The sequence below is a fragment of the Nanorana parkeri genome, unplaced genomic scaffold, assembly GCF_000935625.1.
Source record: "Nanorana parkeri isolate BGI_ZX_2015 unplaced genomic scaffold, ASM93562v1 scaffold1364, whole genome shotgun sequence".
In the NCBI taxonomy this organism is placed as follows: domain Eukaryota; kingdom Metazoa; phylum Chordata; class Amphibia; order Anura; family Dicroglossidae; genus Nanorana; species Nanorana parkeri.
In genome coordinates, this window is record NW_017307632.1 from 295115 (window position 1) to 314096 (window position 18982).

Sequence of the window (18982 nt, forward strand, 5' to 3'; positions counted from 1 at the left end):
ACTTGTGCTTAATTATATGTATAAACACAGTAATGGAATTACATTTCATGCTACTAGACAATTCACTACAGCTCACTTAGTATTGTGTAGTGGTGTTGCTTACAGAAACCAGCAAACTTGCAACAGTCATTCACCTAGTGCATGGGTCAGCAACCTGCGGCTCCGGAGCCACATGTGGCTCTTTCATCCTGCGGCTCCCTTTCCAGGGGCGGAACTACTGCCAGGGCCTCGGTACGGGTGTAACTGCACACTGTGTGCTGTTATTTCATTTAATTAGAAAAGTGGATTATAATGGGTGAACATTATACTGTAATGTTGCCTATTATAATCTATTTCTCTGATTAAATGATTAGACAGGGCCGTTGTTCTATCAAAGTTTGTGACTAGGTTGGAATGTGTGACCGGTGACGTGGAAAAAACGTTTCAATGTAACCTTTCTCAGCTGTTCCAGGGCAGATCGGCATCGCAAATCGTATGTGCAGGAGAACTGATCTGCCCTGGAATAGCTGTTCGGTCCTGAAATTATTCTATCCGACTTTGTGAGTGGGGTGGAATGTGAGATCGCACTCACAAAGTCGGATAGAAGTGACATTTCAGGACCGAATAGCTGTTCCAGGGCAGATCAGTTCTCCTGCACATACAATTTGCGATGCTGATCTGCCCTGGAACAGCTGAGAAAGCATTGGAATGCTTGCCTATTGGTGGTCACACATTTCCACAGCCAAAAAAATGGTGATGTGTGACTACATCACTGGTCACACATTGTAACCTAATCACAAACATTGATAGAACACCACCATCAGGGGGGTACGGCCGGTACCCATGTGGGGGGTCTGGGCAGCCTGGGGGCCTCTTACATGAGTATCAGCTGTACCAGGGGCGGCATGGCAGAGGTGACGGGTGGGGGTGGAGGAGGCCAGGCCCCAGCAGCAGCAGATAAGAGGAGTTGGGAGCAGGTACAGGGAAAGAGACCCTGGCGACCAGCCCACCTGTGGGCTCTGCAGGGCCTCCATAAAGAATCTCAGATGGGCTGTGCAGGATCTAAGGTGTGCTCTGCAGGGTCACTCTCAGGTGGGGTCTCGGGTAAGCCCAGAGTCCAGTGCGTTACTAAGCCCACATATACCTATATACATGCTATACATGGCATAAAGGTAAAAAACGATATGCAGTGTTATCTTCATTTTAGATGTCAAAAGAGTTTTGTGGCTCCCGGTGTTTTATTTTCTGTGGAAAACTCTTTGAGTGTTTAAGGTTGCTGACCCCTGACCTAGTGTAAGGTAGTGACAACTGTGTGAATGCATCCTAAGGAAAGGCTGCTTGGTGCGATAATTATGTAAAAGCACATGTGATAAGCCTATAGTTCTTTTGCTGCAGTGGCTGCTTTTCTATTAATAAATACTGTGCATACATATTAAAGAACCAGTTTCCTTTAACTTTTTTCTTTATAAAATATCAAAATCTTACACTGCTTTACATAGTATATATTCACCAATCACAACAGTCCCAGAGTCTCTTGTCTACAGCCCCGTCAAAACTATCAACACCTACCACACCCACCCATAGGCCAGTTTTTAGTGCTGATCTATTGCTGATGTCTCATTTTGCAAATGCTAGCTGCCTGGCTTTTGTTTTAGTACTTCAAGTCGCTGACTTGGAACAACAATGCAGATAGACATCTGACTTTCCTGGTCTGCATACTTGTTTTGCATCAGTGACTGGTAGCATTGAAGCCACAAGGTAAGCATAATAGACAGGCAGCGTTCATTTTCAGGAAGAGATTAGCAGTGCCCATGATTTTTTTCAGTAAAGCTTTACAGAAAGAAACCATATATATTCTCAAACAATTCATCCCCACACAGCTACCTCCTGATGTATCACTGGCCCCTCCCTTTTCGATTGTAAGCTCTCACGGGCAGAGCGCTCCTTACGGTCTTGTCCTGAATTGTATTATAATTGTACTGTCTTCCTTATATTGTAAAGCGCTGCGCAAACTGTTGGCGTTATATAAATCCTGTATAATAATAATATAATTTTTGGAATGTGGGAGATTGAGCTACAACTGGAAATGCCGATGTTGGAGTACATAAATGTAGACCGGAAGTGGCTACAAAAAGGCTGAGGGTGATAAGTAGTGCTAAAGGAAAAAAACGTATCCCCTTTATCTTCTTTTGATGTGTTCTGAAGACAACAGGGTTATACTGCTGCTTACAGGAGAATTAGACAAAAGAGTGACTATGATTATGTGCCAGCGAGCGTGAAACAAGAGAAATCTCCTCTTACTATATTTCTGCCTTGTCAACATTTTAAATGCACAAAGAAGACTCTTTGTTTTTTGTGTGTGCGGTCATCCATTTGTTGATATTGTGTTAGAAGCTGGCACTTATTCATTAGGCGGATAAATGTGGACAGCACATGGTTTGGATCACTTTCTGCTTACAAGTGTCTAGACGCAGGCACCCTTGCACTGATCATGGGGATCCCCAGATCCTTTGGCTCAAATGCTGGTATCCGGAACTCCCATTCAAGAAACATAGAGAGCGCATGCCCTTTGTTGGAGAATGCATTTTTGGCGAATCCTTGAATACATACTTTAAGAAAGTCACATAGAGACAATAGTAGCAAAATCTTCTGCTTCTCACAGGCCTCGAGTTTCAAACCCAAGCAGGGCTCACAGTTCCTATCCAAAGCCCGGTCCTCCAAGTCTGCTAAGCTTGGAAGCAAGCCCTCTTCACAATGAATGGGTGCCCTTTCTCTACACTCCACTCTGGACAAGGATGTTTCTGATGCCTGGGTTCAGTGTGTGGTAACCAATGGCTACAAACTGGAATTCCGCTCTCTGCCCTAGGTCAGCTCCTTGCTTAGGGGGTCATAGTCCCCGTTGTGGAGGCAGAAATGTATCAGGAGTTTTACTCCAACCTGTTCACTGTCCCAAAGCCCAAGGGGGGTTTGACCTACTCTACTACTACTCCTTAAGTTCCTCAACAAGTACCTGTGGGTCCAAAGTTCCATATGGAATCCACCTGCTTTGATATCACCGCCCTGCACCAGGGCAATTTCATGACCTTGGACATCAATGATTCATATTTATACATTCCCATTTTTCCTGGCCCCTGCCTGCAGGCACCCAACATTACCAATTTGTTGATTTTTTTTTTGATTTTTTTTTTTTTATTTAATTCTGCCCATGGCAAACCAGGTTTTTTCCAAGGTACAGGCCTCTGTCTTGGCAATGCTTTGGTCCCAGGGACCCCCCATTCACTGGACAATACAGGTCCTACAGAGCTTAAGATAGATATTGAACGTCCAAAAATCAATGATGACGCCTTCCCATTGCTGGGAGTACCTGGCCCTAGTCTTAGACATGACCCTGTCCAGGGTCTTCCTTACCCCAGAGAGGCGTCTGTCTCTCCACTCGTGCTTGGACATTATGGTCCAGGAGCTGTCTGACCATTTGACTTGGCTTTGAAAGTTCTGCGCCCAATGTTGGCCTCAATCATCCCTAGTTTCACTCCAAGCCACTGCATCTCAAAATCCTGGGTGCATAGGACAAACAGATTTAATCCGTGGATCTCACCATCTCACTGTCCGGCAAGACTAAGTTTGCACTGGTGTGGTAGATATAGATATCCAACCCAGAACTGCAGTAAGGAAAGGTTCTGGAGAGCCTCTCAATTCAGGGAACCTAGTCATCAGAGTAATCTTGGCTCAGGATTAAAAGCTTGGAGCTCGGAGCAATTTGGTTCTCTCTTGAACGCTGGAACCCCCATCCCTTCTCAGTGGCAGGGTCACCCGACAGGATTCAGTCAGATAACGCTACGGCCATGGCTTACATCAAGTATCAAGGAGGCACTAGAAGCTGCGCAGCTCAGAGAGAAGTCGACCTGATTCTGGCTTGGGTGGATCCAGGGATCCCCAAGCATTCGCAGTGGATGCCTTAGTGTCTCCTTGGCATAAGTTAAGTCTGATCTACGCCTTTTCTCCTCTTGCCTTGCTTCTGTCGCAGGTTTGAGAAGGAGGGCATTTCAGTGACCCTCATTGATCCCAACTGGCCTAGGAGTCCCTGGCATGAGGGATGTAGTCAAGATCTGGGCAGACTCTCCGTGGGCACTTCCGGATCATCCAGACCTCCTGTCCCTAGGACCAGTATTCCACCCTGCTTCTTGTTCACTGATTTTAATGGTGTTGCTGTTAAAGTCCAGGCCATTTGGACATCATCAGACCTGCCATTGCACTTGGAAGGCTTATTATGCCTGGTGCAAAGCCAGGAAGTTCCATCCTAGGAAGTACTGCGTGGAACACATTTGACCTTTCCTGCAGTCTGTCCTTGACCAGAGATTAGCAAAGGTCAGATATCTCCCTTGGCAATTCTATTCAAAAGCAGGCATCTCCAACCTAGCCTTGAATTCATGAACACTCTTCTCCTGCAAAAGGCCTAGCTATCAGACATCCACCAGCATCCCTTTCTCAGGCGGGAGGATCGGTGCAAGAATTACTTCCCAAGGTCACTCCTGAACATGTATATACTTTCTCCCAGCCAGCACAACTAGCAATAAACCTCCTAGCGGGTGGCTGGAAAGACATAAATACTCCTAACACTGATTAGTGCATCCTCCCACACTACTGCCATGGACAGTCCCCAGCACCGGACAGCAAAAAATAACCTGGAAGACAAACTATCAATCAGGCTCAGGCTGACTACAACCTGACAGCTTCTAGATTAAAATATACACTCCTATTTAGGGCAGGTTGGCCACGTGTTATAGTATACATTTATTTGAATAATGTACCGTAAATGACAAATTGTATGATAGGTTGTGTGATAATAAAACATGTTGATTGGTTACTGCTATTTGTTTTAGATTACCACTGTGTTATCCACTATCTTGAGGGCTTGTTCACACCGAAAGCGTGTGCATTCCAGAGCGGTAGCTGCTTGAACGCACCGCGATCGCTAAGAAACCTCTCCCCGCGTTTTGGGGCGGGAGTGGGCGTGGTGGTGCATTGAATTCAATGGCACCGCTTCCACGCCACCCTGCCCGCAGTGCGATCAAACGCGTGGCAAAACTTTGCCTGCGTTGCGTTCCACTGAAAACGCAAAAAATAAAGCAAGCCCTATTTTTTGCGTTTGCAGTGGAACAGAACGCTGGCAAAGTCTTGGAGAAGTTTTTAGCGATCGCGGTTCATTCCAGCAGCTACCGCCCTGGAACGCACACGCTTTCGGTGTGAACAAGGCCTGAAGGTTTGCTTCAATGGATGGAAATGTTATCACTTCTAATTTTGTACTGTTGCCACTTTAGAGAAGATGAACTCTTCATCTCTGTATTCTATGAAATCACTTGCAGAAATCTGTTGGCAGAATGGTTTCTGTTTCAGGTTATTTATCCCAATAGAGGTCTATGGGAGACCCCATTATCCTGATATCGCTCCCAACCTCCATCACCATTGATGATTGGGAAATTGGAGGTAAGTGAATGTGTTGTGTAAACACTGCTCACGTGTCTTTTTCCACATGTGAAAACATTTTTGTTGCGTTTTGGATTTTTCATTATTTTGTTTTTCCGGATTTGGGCCCGAAAGTCAATTTGATACGTATTTGGACAAATTAAAAAATGTTGTTAATTTTGGATGCGTTAGTATTTACAAATTCATTTTTGTTGCATCAAAGTGACATTAAAAGAAAAAACAAAAATGTTTTTCAAGTCTGCAGAAACAATATTAAAAAAAAAAAGTGTGGGCCCCCCCCCCAATACATACCAGACTCTAGCTCTGGTCGGAATTTTAAGGGAGATCACAACACTAGAGAAAAAAAGTGTGGGGTCCCCTCTAAAACTCATAGAGAAGGGTGGGGGACCCCACCATAACCCCTACACCAGTGTTCCCCAACCCCCAGTCCGCGGACCGGTACCGGTCCGCGGATCAAACGGTACCGGGCCGCACAGTCTCAGTGCGGTCCGGTCATGCAATATATGGCAGTGCACGGTCCCGGTGTTCGAACACCGGGGCCCCGCACTGCCGACAGGCTTCACAGTGAGGGGGCGGGTCCTGTGATGCTTTCATTAATGGGGCACCCAGATCCCACACCCCCTTGTGAATGAGTAAGGGGTAGTTGTTACCCCTACTAATCCAACAAATGGCAATTAAAAAAGCAAACATACACACAACACCATGAAAAAGTGCTTTATTAGAAAAAAAAACAAGACAGCTTTTGACAATTCCTTTATTTAAAAAAAAATAAAAATATGCAATTTATCGTCAATCACTTCGTCCAGCCCTGTAGATCCATGTCAATCACAATGAACGACGGCTGCAGACTCGCCAAAAGTAAAAAAAAAAACAGATACTCGTCAACTCCAATGAACACCGCCACATAATGACAGGTCTGACCTGAATGTCAACAAAGGGGCGGAGCGAGTTGTGAAGTCACAGGACTAGTCCTACCCATTTGTTGATATTCAGGACCAGACCTGTCATAATAATAGTAATAACAACAACTCTTGTAACCACTTAAAGGAGAACTATGAGGTGAAGTGCTTTTCACTCACCTCATAGTTCTAGCCGACCTGTGACAATGAGAGCCAGCAATCAAGGGTCTGGTTGGGAATTTTAGGGGGATCCCATGTCTTTTTGTCCCCCATTTTGGTGGTGGTGTTCCTCCTTAAAATTCCTACAAGACCTTAAGTATGACTTTGAGGGGAACCCCACGTACTTTTTTTTTAAATTGTAACTTGGGGTCCCTCCTAAAATTACTACTAGACCTAAAGGGTCTCATATGACTTTTGAGGGGAACCCTACACCTTTTTTCGGCATTGGGGGTCCCCTAGCATCCTGACCAGACCTAAAGGGTCAATTGGGAAAGGAACCCCACATGCATTTTTTGTTAATTTGTGTTTATGTGCACCAAAATTAATTTGCATTATCTACTGAAAACAATGCCTGCGCTCCAGTCCAATGCGATTGCAAAAAACAAAATGCTGCAAATCTATATGGAAGGAACAGCTTTTTGTGGGAATCGAAACATCCATTTCTATGCTTTCTCTGTGAACTCTAGCAGAATATTGTGTATAGCTGTTAAATATTCAGGTGCTGGACCAGTCGGCGCCATCAATCTAGTGCTGAGAGTGAGCACGCCTGCTGTACTCATAGCACAGTAAAGGACGAGGGCAGCTGCAGCTTTGCCCAAATATAGAGCGGAGCACGTGCTTGAGGCAGCAGGTGGGACCTCCAGCAGCTGCTCACAGGAAGGACTTCCCTTCTGCGCCGCACATCCCGGAAGCAGTCGCTGCTAAGCGTTCTTTCTTCGGCCATCTTGGACCTGAACTCTTCACACAGTGAGTGTCTCTTTTTGCATCCGTTCTCATCCCGTGTGGCGAGAAAGTAAATAAGTGCCGGGAGATAATGTAGGGCTAGAGGAGGGAGCGAGGTGTGGGATGATGGTCGTATGTCTGTGGTGTGGGGTTTTGTTGAGGGAGAAAAGGGGACAGGGATGAGGCCGGTGCTGGGAAGTTTTATGGAGAGCGAGAGGTGGAGCGGCTTCTGTTGTGGTTCTAGTGTATGGTGTGGGTAGGGTGCGGGCCTTCTCTGTGAGGTGTTCGTAGTGGAGGTGACACAGGGCCCTGGTGGCAGTAGAGATGCCCACATGTCCGGTCTGTCATGTGTTCTCTGTGGGCCCAGGACAGTAGCCGTGCAGGGTCTCTGGTGATGTGCCAGGTCTTGTTTTCCTTGTATGGCTGCGATCACCTTCCTAGCTAGAACTTGTATGCAGTCTCTACCTTCAGGCGGTCAGGACCCTGTGCCCTCCATTATTGGGAGCCTTGTATCTTAACTCGCATCCAGTGGAATATGTCTGACTTCACAACAACTTGTGCTGAAGTTTGGCCACCTTAGAGCTGTAATAGCTCATTCACACCATGTCTGTTTATAGGCAGTCATCATTTTGTATCCCTTCAATAAGGGTTAAAAAAGGATATAATGTAGAATGTCATTTTGTCACTTCTCCAGCACAACACCCACCTGTGCACATGTCTTCTCCTAATAGTAGCACTACTGTGCCTTTTTCGTGTGCTGGTGTCATGGAGAATGATCTGTGTGCACAATGCCAGTAGGGCTCAAGGTTTGTTTCCACCAAAAATTGCTCCAAGTTTGATCACACAGCTAATAAAAGCTTTTGACTTTGACTTCTTACTTCCTGACTTTATGTAACGCTTACCTGACGCACTGCTTCAGAGTCCATTCAACTGTTTACATCAGTCTGTGCCCCCCCTTAAGGTACACTACGATTTAGTACCCCTACATCATACAAGCACACTTGGGCCAATTTAGTCCCATGCCACTTAACTTGCTGGTATATGGGGGATGGAAACCTGAACAATGAACTTATTTGCTTCCTTTGGGTCTGTTGGAGCATACTGCTTCCAATTGTATATTTATCTGTTTAGTACAGAAATACCTGTTGATCTGCCAGGAATCTTGTTAGCTGATAACTTGCTCTGCTGACTTGCCAGCATTGTTCTCGGTTCCTATTTGTAGACTACCAAATCCTTTTCCCCTGTTATGTAGAAGATGATAGTGAGGAACTCTGTGGTTCTGTCTAAGGGGGGCAACACTTCTCTAGATACAGTAAGTGTTGTTACCCTACCACAGGGAATGTTACAGGATCACCAGGTGAAAAGGAAGGGAACAATTAATGTAACCAGCACATTGTAAGTTCCTATATATTCATTTTTTGTTGTTTTTGGGGTTTATATGCTTCAACATCTTATGAAGTAGCTGCCTATCGGATGTTGCAAGGAAGCGTTTGTTTTGTGTTTTTATTTATTGTATAAAGAGCAGCCCATCCCAAATGAATGCTTGGTGTAAGTGGATATATTGTCTTGCTGGTTAATACCAATTGAGGGCTTTTAATGAGGAGATCCCCTGCCATAGATTCTGGCTTTGTTCCACCCACCTTGGGGTTTTGCAGTCGTCCTACTGGATTTGTCAGTTATTTTCTATAGTAGTGATAATTTAGTGGATAGTGGGAGTCCCTTGTAATGGCCGCAGCAGGTGTGCAGAGATATTGCTGTTGAAATTGCCAAGAGTTTCCAACAGGGTGAAATGTTGGTAGACTCTAGTGACCAGTCAGGTCAGTCTTGGAGGCTAAAATCCTGTATTGCCATTGTTGGAAGTACAAAGTGACTGGCGTGTGTCAGACGTTTATATACTTCACCTTTTTGTTTTCTGAAACCAGCCCCCAGATAACGTTATAATGATAATATTTTGGAAACATCAGGTTTTTATTTTGGCTGTCTCTTAGATTTCATGTATTACATTCAAAAACTAAAGAGTATCATTTTGCTTTCCCTCAGAAATGCCTGGTGAAGCCACAGAAACTGTCCCAGTTGCGGAACAAGAACTCCACCAGCCTCAAGCAGAGACGGGTAAGTGTCTGAGTGTACCTCAAGTCCTTTCACAATTCCCTGTGCTCATTCTTCAAGAATCCACTCCTATAGCCAGAATACAATACTGTCTTCACTTGTATTCAGCAAGAAGACCAAAACCTTCGTTTTAATTTCCGAAAGGTTGCTATTGTGCTAGTGTCCATACACATGGAATAAAAGACATGGAGTGGTAGTGTTGAATGATGGGAAATTGCTGAGTTTGCGGCTTGAGTTCCCGTGAAAGCTTTAACACTGTAATGCTTCACTCACACTGGTCTTTAGTTTGGATTAGGTTGTGGTTGTTTCTTGTTGCACTCTCACTGGGCTACTTGACTTTTCTCTTTGGTTTGACTTGGTGTGCTGTACGCTCAATAGGTGCCTAGTGAGCAGACTACTCCTGATGTCTAAAGCATTATTACTGCCACCTGTTAATTCTAACAAAAAAACAAAAACCCAGAGGTTATATTCTATGCTACTTTTCAAGGATTCTTAAACGTTAACGTAGTTGCTGGGTTTAATTATGACTCAGATTAACATGTATATGTGGCAGCCATTGCCACCCTTTTCCATGTCCTGGCTACTTTATTAGCTAGGTGGGCCTGCTTGTTTTCTGTGTTAGGATGTAATCGGGGAATTGTTGATTAAAGGGATCTGGGGCCTATCCTTGAAGGGCAAAAATACCCTGATAATAGCTTCATGGGTTAAAAAAACAACTTACAGCTGGGCAATTATTTCCAGTATATCATATTATGGTGGTCCAGTTTCTAGCATGTGTGTGTTTTTTTTTTTTTTTTTCTTCTGTATAAATATTTCCCTTTGGATTGCATTCATATATTCACAAGCCATTCTGAAAGGCTTCTCAGTGAAGCAGCTAGTGCTCACCTGTTAACTTGAGTGTTAGTACTTTCTTTAAGCACACGCTTTGAAATGCTTGCGTTTTGGTTCTCACTTCACTTTAAGGGCTTGCGTGTGTTTACAAGCATGTGGTTATGGGAGTAGTATGTGTTCTTATTCAAGTCATTTTATTCACATGCTGCTGATATTACAGCAACTTCTCCCTCAACTTCTGGGGAGGAGACTGCTGTTGCTGCACCCACAGAAGCGGCAGTAGCAGCTAAGGAGACTGTCACCCAGAATCCCGAGATGGCTAGTGAGGCTTCTCAGACGGTGGGAGCACAGGTTGAAGCAGCAGTGGAGTCTTCAGGTAGGTTTCAAACCTTGAATCACTCAGGGCAAACACGTTTTAGGACACTAAAGGCCTTTTAAGTCAGAGCAGTTTTTTTAGTTGAATGAAAAACCTACCTAGTTTAATTGAAATCTGCAGCATGCACAGTAAGTTGATAGAGGCATATGTTCCATGCCGAGCTCATGTAACGTTTGCCCATGTTCTGTTTCTGGTGAGGATTTCACATGTCTGGCAGCTGATAAGCAAAAATGGAGCAGAAGAGGGACAGCTGACTATATACAACAGTCTTATTTTAGTTTAGTTTTTGTAAATCTGTCCCATAGCGTTCACATTTTATTGTTTTACCCCTACATACTCCAATAGTAATATGTTCAAAGGATTGGGCAATGCAACTTGCTAAGTGAATATCATTAAAATAAAAAAAAGGGGGGGAGATGTCCTTCTCATGCATTCTGATGGACTACATATGGTATCCATGTGCTGCTGGTAAGGATGTTTTAATCTCCTTCCTACGCTTTTCCGAAGTCTTCTTCATGGAATACATAAATATGAAATCCTGTTAACACATGTACATTTCCGTCATGAACACTCACTGACTCCACCCGTGCCTGCTAATCTACTGTGTGGGAAAGTGCTGAGCTAGTACTTTAATTGAAGTAGCTTCTTCACTGTACGGTCTACTGAGCCCTCTTTTGTGCGTGGTTTTACACTCTGTGGCTTTTTCAATTTTCATGTGTGTCAGATAATTGTAGTCTTTGCTTTTCTGACAGGTACATGTAAACGTTACAAATGACTATAGAAAACACTTTTCTATGCTCACTAGCATGTCTGTTCTAATTGCAGACCACATATGTACCGTGGCCTTAAGATTATGTAGATTTACAACAGAAAAAAATGACTTCTTATTCTAAGAAATGGCTTATGCCTTCTCAGTTGATGTTGGAAAATATTTTGCATCATATGCTGTATTATCACTGTTCAGCTCCAGAGGCGACTCTTCCTCACTCTGATGCCCCATCAGCGCCGGAAACTCCCCCTGCAGGTATGAAGACTGCACTGTTTCTGCATCACTAACTGTGTGGTGTGCATTTTGGCTCTAACATACTCTGGGAAGTAGTTTGGCTTTTAGTAATGGTGCTGAATGCGTTGCTTAAATTTTTTTTTTTTGTCATTGTGGGGGAAAGTGCACTTTATTTTACATTCTCTGCAGAGGTCAAGTAGTTTGAGCATCATTTAGGCGAGTGTTGTTCTTTCCTCTACTACATTGTGAAGAGCTTATGTTGAAATTTAAATATTCATATTGCATATGAATATTTGATGTGTTACATTTATAGTCAGTGGGTGAAGCTATTTTTCACTTGTTTACCTGTCCATTCTTAGCTGTTGAAATGCAGAGAAATCCTGTGGCTTTCAGGGCTCAATGGGTAAAGCTAAGATTTATACACACCATTGAATGAGACAGGAGAGCTTGCAGAGCTCGGCTCCTCTTTTAGATGTTGTAGTAACCCATGGGGCACTTAAGGGTTCCCCAGCTCTAAGTATATTACATCAATAAAGAATATCTAAACCCTAGAACAAAGGAAGACATTTTTTAAGTACAGCCTGAATGACAACATGGGCTCTCTCCATACATCCAATGTGGTGAGTGAGCTAAGCCTCCCCAGGATAGAAAGTAGTTGCAGGATTACCAAGTAAAAACAGGGAAAAGCCTGGAAAAAAACCAAATCCAGTCACCCTCCTAACCACTGGAAAACCACAATTTATTACATTTTTGGTTTGTGGTTTAAATACGCTTTAACTATAATTTGTGTAATATTGGTAAAACACTAATCTGGGTTAGCTTTTACCCTAAGGCATGGCAATTGTCTAATAAAGTAGAATAAGTGTTTTTATTTTTAAGCTTCCAAGGCAGAGGCTTAGTTTATCAATGTTGCTGTTACTAAAGCTGCAAGTATTCATTTCATGGTTGTCTCCTACTGGATTCATCAAACTAATCTGTCAACTTTAACCCCGATGTGCTACAGCATAGAAGGTTGTATAATGCTTTGTAGTGGTGCTCCAAAGGCTGAGGACCTGCCCACCAATGTTGCAGTTCCATGGATTGACTGCATGGTTGTCTACTAGTTTCAGTAAACTAACATGACCCAGCGTTCACCATCGTGTGCTGTAGTATAGATATAACTTTATCATGCAGTAAAACAAGTGGTATCGTTTTGGTTTAGCTCCCAAAAAAGACACTGCCCACCACTGTTGCAGTTACTGAAGCCCCATATTGATTGCATGGTTGTTTTTCACAGGTGTCAGCAAACTAATCTTGGCATTTACCCTAATGTGTTGAAATGCAGACATCATTGAATAATATAGCTACACGAGTGTTGTCAATTTTTGTTTAGCAGTGAAGAAAGAGGCTGTGCCTACCACTGTTGCAGTTACCAAAGCCCCAGGTATTGATTGCATGGTTGCCTCTCACTGCTTACAGCACGCTAACCTTAGTTGGCTATCACCTTTTGTGTGTTGTGGTACAGACATAATGGCATGATACAGTAAATAATTTTTTTTTTAGCTCCAAACAAAGCCTTCATTCACACCTATACTTTAGCTGCATTTAGGGATTCCTGCATCAGGAACTTGCGATTTAGTACAAGTTAATCGGGTGACGGGCCACATTTGAAAGCAGAAGAATGCTGACACACCGCATGTAATCATATGTGATATGATTACATGAGGTTTGGAATCGATCACTATCCCTGGACACATCGATCGTGCCTCCAGGGATAGTGATTGACTTCTTAACGCATGTAATCTTATCTCATAAGATTACTGGCCTCTTGCATTACAGGTCTTTGTTTCAGTATTGGATCTCGGGTGAGAATATCTTCTTTATTTGGTCCCCTAGAGAAAACGAGCAGTTAACCCTTGCGGTGCATAGCCCCACTGAAGGGTTAATTTAATTCTTTTTTAAGCGAACGTTCGTCTTAATGGGTTGAAATGTAGACAATGTTGTAGCTGCAATGGAATAAGCATTCTTTCTTTTGTTAAGCTCCAAAGACAGAGGTCCCAGCCAGTAAAGCTGCAGTTACAGAAGCTCCAGGTATTGATTGCATGGTTGACATTTACCCTTGTGTTGAAATGTAGACCTCATTGTAAAATACAGTAGAGTGAGTGTTGTCAATTTTTGTTTAGCATCGAAGAAAAAGGCTGCAGCCACCACTGTTGCAGTTATTGAAGCCCCAGGTATTGATTTCATGGTTGCCTTCCGCTGGTTTCAGCACACTGAGTTGGCTTTCACAATTGTGTTCTGTGGTATAGACATAATAGTATGATACAGCAGAGTAGGCATAATGGTCGGATGCAGTAAAGCAGGGGTAGACAAATTAATATGGAATTCAGGAGCCAGTCTGTCCAATCCAGGAACCAGCTTTGTTGATAACTAGCGGGAACCTTAAGTTAGGGGCCAGTTGTCATTTTTAGGAGCATTGGCTACCTGGCTCATGGAATTTGTCTAGCCCTGCAGTAATGGGTTCATAATTTTTTTTTTTTTTTTTTGTGAAAGCTGCAGGGAAAGAGGCGTTTATCGGGATGCCATTCACCACTTGTTGTTATATTCTGACAACCCGAAGGGGGCGAGCCCACCACTCGCGTTGCGCCCACTGCCGTATCACTACAGTGGACACCCCAGAGTATCAGCGCTCCTCACTCCAGTGATGGCACTGGCCCTCTATGTTCCTGTTTTTTATGTGCTAACTATTGAAATATGTTTGTATAGACCACACTATGTATCAAAATGCCTTATAGTCAATCTTACCGCATTACTGTGTGTGAATACACCTGTTACTTTTTTTGCATTATTTCATACTGCTTTCTGTAAAAGCTGAAAAACCTCTGAAATAAAGAATTTATAAAAAAAAAAAAGAGGCGTTTATCACCAGTAATGCAGTTTTTAAGCTTCAGGTATCCATTGCATGGCTATCTCCCACTGGTTTCAGCAAACTAATTTGAGTTCACTTTTACTGTTATGTGCTATAGTGTAGACTTATTTGTATGATGTAGTGGTATAAGTGGGTTTATTTTGTCTAGCACCAAAGAAAGAGGCTCCTCCTACCAACATTGCAGTTACTAAACCTCCAGGTATTGATTGCATGGTTGTGTTTTACAGGTTTTAGCAAACCAACTTTTGTTTTGATGTGTTGACATGTAGACATTATTGTAGCTGCAACGGAATAAGTTTTATTTTTCGTGTTCAAAGACCAAAGACAGAGACGGACACCAATGTTAGTTACTATTCGCATGGTTGTCTACCACTAGTATCAGCAAACTAACATGAGTTCGCCTTCACAGTCATGGGCTGTAATCTTGACGTAACTTTAAGGTGCAGTAAAGGAACATGTTTGGCAAACTAATCGGAGTTCACTTTTACCCTAATGTGTTGAAATGTGGACATCACTGTATAATACAGCGGAGTGAACGTTCTTAATTTTTGTTTAGCATTGAAGAAAGAGGCTGCACCCACCACTGTTGTAGTTGCAGCTATAGGTTACATGGTTGTATTTCACTTGTTTTATGCGTGGAAATCTCAGTTTTTACGCTGTGTTCAAATGTAGACATAACTGTATAATGCATTGGGGGTAAGTGGTCTCATTTTTGTTTAGCACCAAAGAAAGTGACCCCTTCCACCAAGGCTGCAGTTACGGAAGCTCCAGGTATAAATTGCATGGTTGTCTCCCACTGGCTTCAGTAAACTAATCTGAGTTAGCTTTCACCCCAATGTGTTGTAATGTAGTGATAATGCAGTGGAATAAGTAGTCTCATTTTTGTTTAGTGCCAAAGAAAAAAGCAGCCCGAGCCACCAGTAATGCAGTTACTAAAGCTTCAGGTATCCATTGCATGGCTGTCTCCCACTGGTTTCAGCAAACTAATTTGAGTTCACTTTTACTGTTATGTGCTATAGTGTAGACTTAATTGTATGATTAAGTGGGTATATTTTTGTTTAGCACCAAAGAAAGAGGCTCCTCCTACCAACATTGCAGTTACTAAAGCTCCAGGTATTGATTGCATGTTGTTTTTTACAGGTTTTAGCGAACCAACTTTTGATGTGTTGACATGTAGACATTATTGTAGCTGCAACGGAATACGTTTTCCTTCTCGTGTTCAGCTCTAAAGACAGAGACGGACACCAATGTCAGTTACAATTCGCATGGTTGTCTACCACTAGTATCATCAAACTAACATGAGTTCGCCTTCACAGTCATGGGCTGTAATCTAGACGTAACTTTAAGGTGCAGTAAAGGGGTCTTATTTTTGTTTAGCTCCAAAGAAAGAGGCCCCGGCCACCAATGTTGCAGTTACTGAAGCTCCAGGTATTGACTGCATGGCTGTCTTTCACTGGTTTCAGCAAACTATTCTGAGTTGACATCTACTCTGTGTTGAAATGTAAACCTCATTGTACAATACAGTAGAGTGAATGTTCTCAATGTTTGTTTAGCATCGAAGAAAGAGGATGTGCCCACCACTGTTGCAGTCACTGAGGCCCCAGGTATTGATTTGCATGATTGCCTCCCCTGGTTTCAGCACACTAATCTCACTTGGTGGTCACCATTGTGTGTTGGGGTATAGACACCGCAGGATGATGCAGTAAAGTGTATATAATAGGGTTTTTTTTCTAGCTCCAAAAAAAGAGGCTCCTCCAACCAGTGTTGCAGTTATTGAAGCTGCAGGTATTCATTGCATGGTTTACTCCCAGTGGTTTCACCAAGCTAATCTCCGCTTTCATGCTGATGTGTTTAATGTAGTGATAATTGCATAATGTAGTGGAATAAGTGGTTTTATTTTTGTTTAGTACCAAAGAAAGAGGCCCCAGCCAGCAGTGATGCAGTTACTGAAGCTCCAGGTATTGATTGCATGGATGTCTCTCACTGGTTTCAGCAAACCTATTTGTTAGCTTTCACCATAATTATAATGTAGCAATAATTGTATAATTCAGTGGAATAATGTGCTGTAGTGTAGACTTTATTGTATGATGCAGTGGCATAAGTGGTCTTAATTTGGTTTAGCACCAAAGAAAAAGGCCCCTCCTACCAACCTTGCAGTTACTGAAGCTCCAGATATTGATTGCTTGGTTGTATTTAAGCTAAGTTTCGTATTAATGAGTTGGAGTGTAGACTAGGTTGTAGCTGCATTGGAATAAGTGTTTTTTACTTTAAGCTCTTGGGGCCACCACCAATGTTGCTGATGTTTTGGCAAGAAAAAGGATCCTTGCTGCACACCTTACCGGGATTCCCATGTGGATATACCAGCGGTGGCTTGAAATGATTGCGGATGGGGACGCCACATGCAGATACTTGAACGTCACCAGCACATCAAAACGATGGTTACAGCAATTGTGTTCATTTATTGAAGAATGCTGTCCCTCCTATGCAAGCGCTTTCAAAGCTACGCATGATGCCCTTCCATCAGGTTGACCCAGGTGTGCTGGTGACGTTCTTCAACTATTTATATGTTTTGGCAAACTAATCTAAGTTCACTTTTACCCTGATGTGTTGAAATGTGGACATCATTGTATAATACAGCTTGAATGTTCCTAATTTTTGTTTGAAGGAAGAGGCCGCACCCACCACTGTTGTAGTTGAAGCTATAGGTTACATGGTTGTATTTCACTTTTTTATGCGTGGGAATCTCAGTTTTTACACTGTTCAAATGTAGACCTAAATTTATAATGCATTGGAGTAAGTGGTGTCATTTGTGTTTAGCACCAAAGAAAGTGACCCCTTCCACCAAGGCTGCAGTTACTAAAGCTCCAGGTATAAATTGCATGGTTGTCTTCCACTGGCTTCAGTAAACTAATCGGAGTTAGCTTTCACCCAATGTGTTGTAATGCAGTGGAATAAGTAGTCTCATTTTTGTTTAGCACCAAAGAAAGCAGCCCGAGCCACCAGTGATGCTGTTACTAAAACTTCAGGTATCCATTGCATGGCTATGGATTACTGTTATGTGCTATAGTGTAGACTTATTTGTATGATGAAGTGGTGTAAGTGGGTATATTTTTGTTTAGCACCAAAGAAAGAGGCTCCTCCTACCAACATTGCAGTTACTAAAGCTCCAGGTATTGATTGCATGGTTGTTTTTTTACAGGTTTTAGCGAACCAACTTTTGATGTGTTGGCATGTAGACATTATTGTAGCTGCAGTGGACTCTTTTCTTTCTCGTGTTTTAACTCCAAAAACAGACAGACACCATTGTTAGTTACTATTAGCATGGTTTGTCTACCACTAGTATCGGCAAACTAACATGAGTTCGCCTTCACAGCCATGTACTGAAATCTAGACATAACGTTAAGGTGCAGTAAAGCGGTCTTATTTTCCAGTTGTCGTCCAGCCCATGAAAGAGTGTAACTCCTCCAAACAGGAAACACGTCACCATAACCATTCAAAAGGACCCCCTCATACCATCCCTCTTCAGTTATTGTGTTTCCTCCGGAAGGAGGAGAGCGTTACCATTGGAGCTCTAACAGGCTGTACTAATGGGTGCAGTAAAGGTGGACTTGGGCCCCGGTACCTCTCTGAAGGCTTCTATGCAAAGGGGTTGGTCCCGGCTCCACTTCCCTCTTGGTGCTTCCCTCTTGGGAAAGCCAGGACTGGTGGTAGCTTGTCTCCCTTGTCAGCGTCTGCACGCTAGACTGAACGACGGGTGACGTCATTTTCGTCGGAGATACGCAACTTCCGGGCGCCAGAGGCTTGCTCTCCAAGCCTCCCTTTCGGTGCGGGGGGAGGGGCCTTTGGGCGGCATTTTCCGGCCGGCTTCACAGAAGTCTGTAAACGCCGGATCGAGGTGCGTGGTCATGGACGGGGAGTCGCAAGCGCTTGTGGAGGCAGCCACTTCTAATGCCGCTCCTGCTCAGGTAAAATACTTTTTTATGAATGGCATAGTCTGCACCTGGGGTTTCCTATTCCCTTTTTCTGTCTTGTCACTGAGTTAAATGGGCAACTTTGCTGTGACATGAAGGGGTGGTCTCTGTGATCTGGGTACTACCAAAGGAAACATTTCCTTATGTCTTACAGGTGAAGCCTCCTGTCCAGATGAGGAGTACACCTAAAAGTGTGCAGTCTGTGGAGCAAAACTCAGTGCTTCCTGGGATAAGCCCTTGTGTCAGTCATGCTTAAACAGCCTTTTTAAAAAGGAATCTGTGAATGCTTACAAAGGTCTTCTAGACTCAGTAAATCAAGAATTGGCTACAACTTTTCATTCATTTAGATCCCTTATTGAGGATATGAAATCATCAGAGGCCACTCGAGTGCAAAATGCTCCGGTCATAGCCATAATTGTGGCAAGAAGGCGGATCTAGCATTTGAAGATGTGGGTAACCTCAAAGACCCAATGGATAAAA

General features: G+C 43.3%; 1 protein-coding gene and 1 long non-coding RNA gene across 3 annotated transcripts in view; both read left to right on the top strand.

Moving 5' to 3' along the window:
* The first annotated feature begins 7222 nt into the window (after nucleotides 1-7222).
* The window catches only part of NACA (nascent polypeptide-associated complex alpha subunit), a 48101-nt gene continuing 36341 nt past the window's right edge, over nucleotides 7223-18982 (top strand). Inside the window, exons 1-3 of one of the 2 annotated variants that reach the window (XM_018569604.1) lie at nucleotides 7223-7328; nucleotides 9345-9416; nucleotides 10465-10620. In XM_018569604.1, the coding sequence (XP_018425106.1) occupies nucleotides 9347-9416; nucleotides 10465-10620 (226 nt within the window). In that variant the 5' untranslated portion in view covers nucleotides 7223-7328; nucleotides 9345-9346. The remainder of the gene's footprint in view (nucleotides 7329-9344; nucleotides 9417-10464; nucleotides 10621-18982) is intronic. The other variant, XM_018569605.1, reaches the window with a different exon arrangement.
* LOC108797905 lies at nucleotides 15919-17517 on the top strand. Its single transcript, XR_001941913.1, has 3 exons — nucleotides 15919-15959; nucleotides 17349-17399; nucleotides 17507-17517. It is a non-coding gene; the product is annotated as an uncharacterized LOC108797905 (long non-coding RNA).